Source organism: Vicia villosa, linkage group LG6, assembly GCF_029867415.1.
Source record: "Vicia villosa cultivar HV-30 ecotype Madison, WI linkage group LG6, Vvil1.0, whole genome shotgun sequence".
Lineage (NCBI taxonomy): Eukaryota > Viridiplantae > Streptophyta > Magnoliopsida > Fabales > Fabaceae > Vicia > Vicia villosa.
The window spans coordinates 82,140,686-82,143,241 of record NC_081185.1 but is presented as its reverse complement, the minus strand read 5'-3'; the positions used below and the strand labels follow the sequence as shown (position 1 = coordinate 82,143,241).

At 33.1% G+C, this 2,556-nt stretch overlaps 1 protein-coding gene across 1 annotated transcript; it reads left to right on the top strand.

The window, feature by feature from the left end:
- Window positions 1–2,074, top strand: LOC131611757 (uncharacterized). Its single transcript, XM_058883648.1, has 4 exons — window positions 1–345; window positions 1,182–1,243; window positions 1,563–1,667; window positions 1,784–2,074. Exons 1-4 carry the CDS (start codon window positions 138–140, stop codon window positions 1,922–1,924), a joined length of 516 nt encoding a protein of 171 aa, XP_058739631.1. The 5' UTR covers window positions 1–137; the 3' UTR covers window positions 1,925–2,074.
- The last annotated feature ends 482 nt before the right edge of the window (window positions 2,075–2,556 follow it).

Here is a 2,556-nt window from a genome sequence, read left to right as displayed (position 1 = left end):
GAACTCTTCTATGTTCATTCATACTTCACTTCTTTCAAAATTCATCTCTACCTGAAACCAATCAAAATCAAAATTTTCCGTATCTTTGATTCAACCTATCCTAGTTTTTTCGCACATTCAATTTTCAATATAAAAAAATGTTTGTTCTAAACTTCAATTCTGTTACCCCTTTCTTTCCAAGTTGCCATCTAAATCGACCTACCCATCATCAATTTCCTTCGGTAAAGTCTCTTTTGAAGCTGAAAAATCAATCTTTCCTATCAAATTCTCAGTTCAAGCTTTCCAGAACATACAAACCTCGCTCCAGGTTTGTAGTTTTTGCGGCACAGTCCAATATTACTAAAGGTTAGTAGCCCCAAGTTTATTTTGGATTTTGGTATTTCTCTTACATTGGTTTTAGATTTCAGCTATAGTGATGGTAATTTCAAGTTTTGTTAATGGGTTGTTGTTGGATACTTTGTGGTTGTTTGTTTCTGTTGCAAGTTCTAGTTTTGATTTTTATGTTTGTACTTTGTAGAATGTTTTGTGGATGGTTGAATTGAAAATTGTTGGATAAAAGTGAAGAAACTATGATTATATAGAAGTAAGGTGGATTATAAAGTTGAAAAGTATTTTGGTGTTAAATACCGTTAAGAAACTAGAATCATTGAATATATGCTCTCCTATTGTGTGTTAAGTTTAGGGAATTACTCACACAGATACCACACACGATACGAACTTGTAGACATTGGTAAGAATAAGTGATTTAAAGTAACTACGTGCATGTTTGGTTTCACGTTTGGAGCATCCAAAATTGATTATGTAGAATTGATTTTGATATGTCTGGTTGTTGTCGAGTAGAGTTGATTGTGTTTTCTAGAATTGATTCCACTTGAAGTTATTATTTATAACTTTTGAGTCTAAATGTGATTTTTACATTGAAATTTACTTTTCAACTCACTTTTTACTTTCAACTAGAATCAATTTTACAAAATCAATTTTCTTCACCGCTGAATCGAACACACGTGCGGGATATTTAAATATTTTGCTATTTGTGCCAATTTTATGCCTTTCGGAATTGGAACATTTAATCTTTGAAGAGCTGGCAGTTGTATTTTTCATAGCTATCTTTTCAGCTATTTTGGTTATCCAGAAACCCTAACTATTGCTCCATTTCGATTATCTCTGTGGTTATGAGATAGTTCTGCAGAATGCATGGAGAGTTGGTAAGGATGGAATTGACGCAGGCACAAATCTTGTCCCGGTAAGTAAGAGTTTACCTTCTTTCCGGTGTTGTCAAATAACGGCTATAGTGCGGCTATGGCATAGTGAAATTTTAACCAACTATTATTATTCCGCCATAAGATTTTTATATCAAGTCTTGTCAAATAGCGGCTATTACACTATTTTAGTGGAACTTGAGCAGTCTGCTGTTTACAGCAACTGGTCGACACCACTGCCTTTTCCATTTTTGAGTAATCTTTTGATTTATCTAGCTGTTGTCTTCAAATTTGTTACAAATACTATAATACTTCTAGTTTTTCCATGTTTTTATTTCATTTTCTTCTTTTTGCCATTGCCAGAGTTCTGTACCAAGACCAATAGCGAGGATTGCAGTAACTTTTGTGGGTTTGAGTGCTTTGCTTTTTGTGTTCAAGTCAATCCTCTCTACAGTTTTCTTCATATTGGTAAGTCATCCACTTTGCTTATCAAATTTAAATTTCAGATTATTGTGATTGTAGTTTGTACTTTTATTTTTTCCAATTATAAACGGTGTCAGCGTGTCGGTATTGCTATATTTTAGGCTACCATAGGACTTGCATACTTTGCATATCTAGCATTCAATAAAGATCAAGGACCACCGAGCGGGAATGGAGGAACTACGACCAAACCTATGAATGATCCTGTGGAAGAAGCTCAAAAAATAATGGACAAATACAAGTAGCATCATCAGAGTAAATTATTTTCAAGTTTGAACCATTCAATTTTTACATTATACATATATTAAATGTAAAGCTCTCATATTGTTAGAGGTAATGAGAAAGGAAAGACTTTGATAGAATTGAGTTGCCACTATATATGCGTTTTTTTTTTTGTTTTTCTTTGATCACAATATAGCCTTTTACACAACCTCGGTTTATAATGACATTTTCAGTAGCACTTATGTTGGATAAAGCGTGTTTGGGTTTGCTTAACTTTTTTCAATTTCTTTTTTTAAAGTTATCTGTGGTAGATTTTGATAACGAACTATTCTGAACATGAAATATTTTGATCGCCAACTCTGTTTTTCCGTTGGTACGTCAACGAGTATTTATTTATCCGAATTTTTTTTTCTGATGAGAACATTGGTTTATTTTATGTTTCTACTGAGAAGAAAACTATCTGATAGTTTTCTACTACTGCCCCTCAATTGTTTCCTTGTTTTGGTCATGTTCCATTATTATATACAAATGAAGCTTTAGAGTTGAGTACAAACCGTCATCCAGCGTTGTGTTTGAGGGAATTGATCAAGAGTTAGTTTTCTATTGTATAATTTGTGTAGCTCTGTAACATCGACACCTTTAAAAAAGGTGTGTT

Coding starts and splice junctions, on each gene's coding strand:
- LOC131611757 (XM_058883648.1), top strand. CDS start 138: ATGTTTGTTCTAAACTTCAATTCTGTTACCCCTTTCTTTCCAAGTTGC. Junction 346..1,181: donor ACAGTCCAATATTACTAAAG/GTTAGTAGCCCC, acceptor GTTATGAGATAG/TTCTGCAGAATGCATGGAGA. Junction 1,668..1,783: donor CTACAGTTTTCTTCATATTG/GTAAGTCATCCA, acceptor GCTATATTTTAG/GCTACCATAGGACTTGCATA.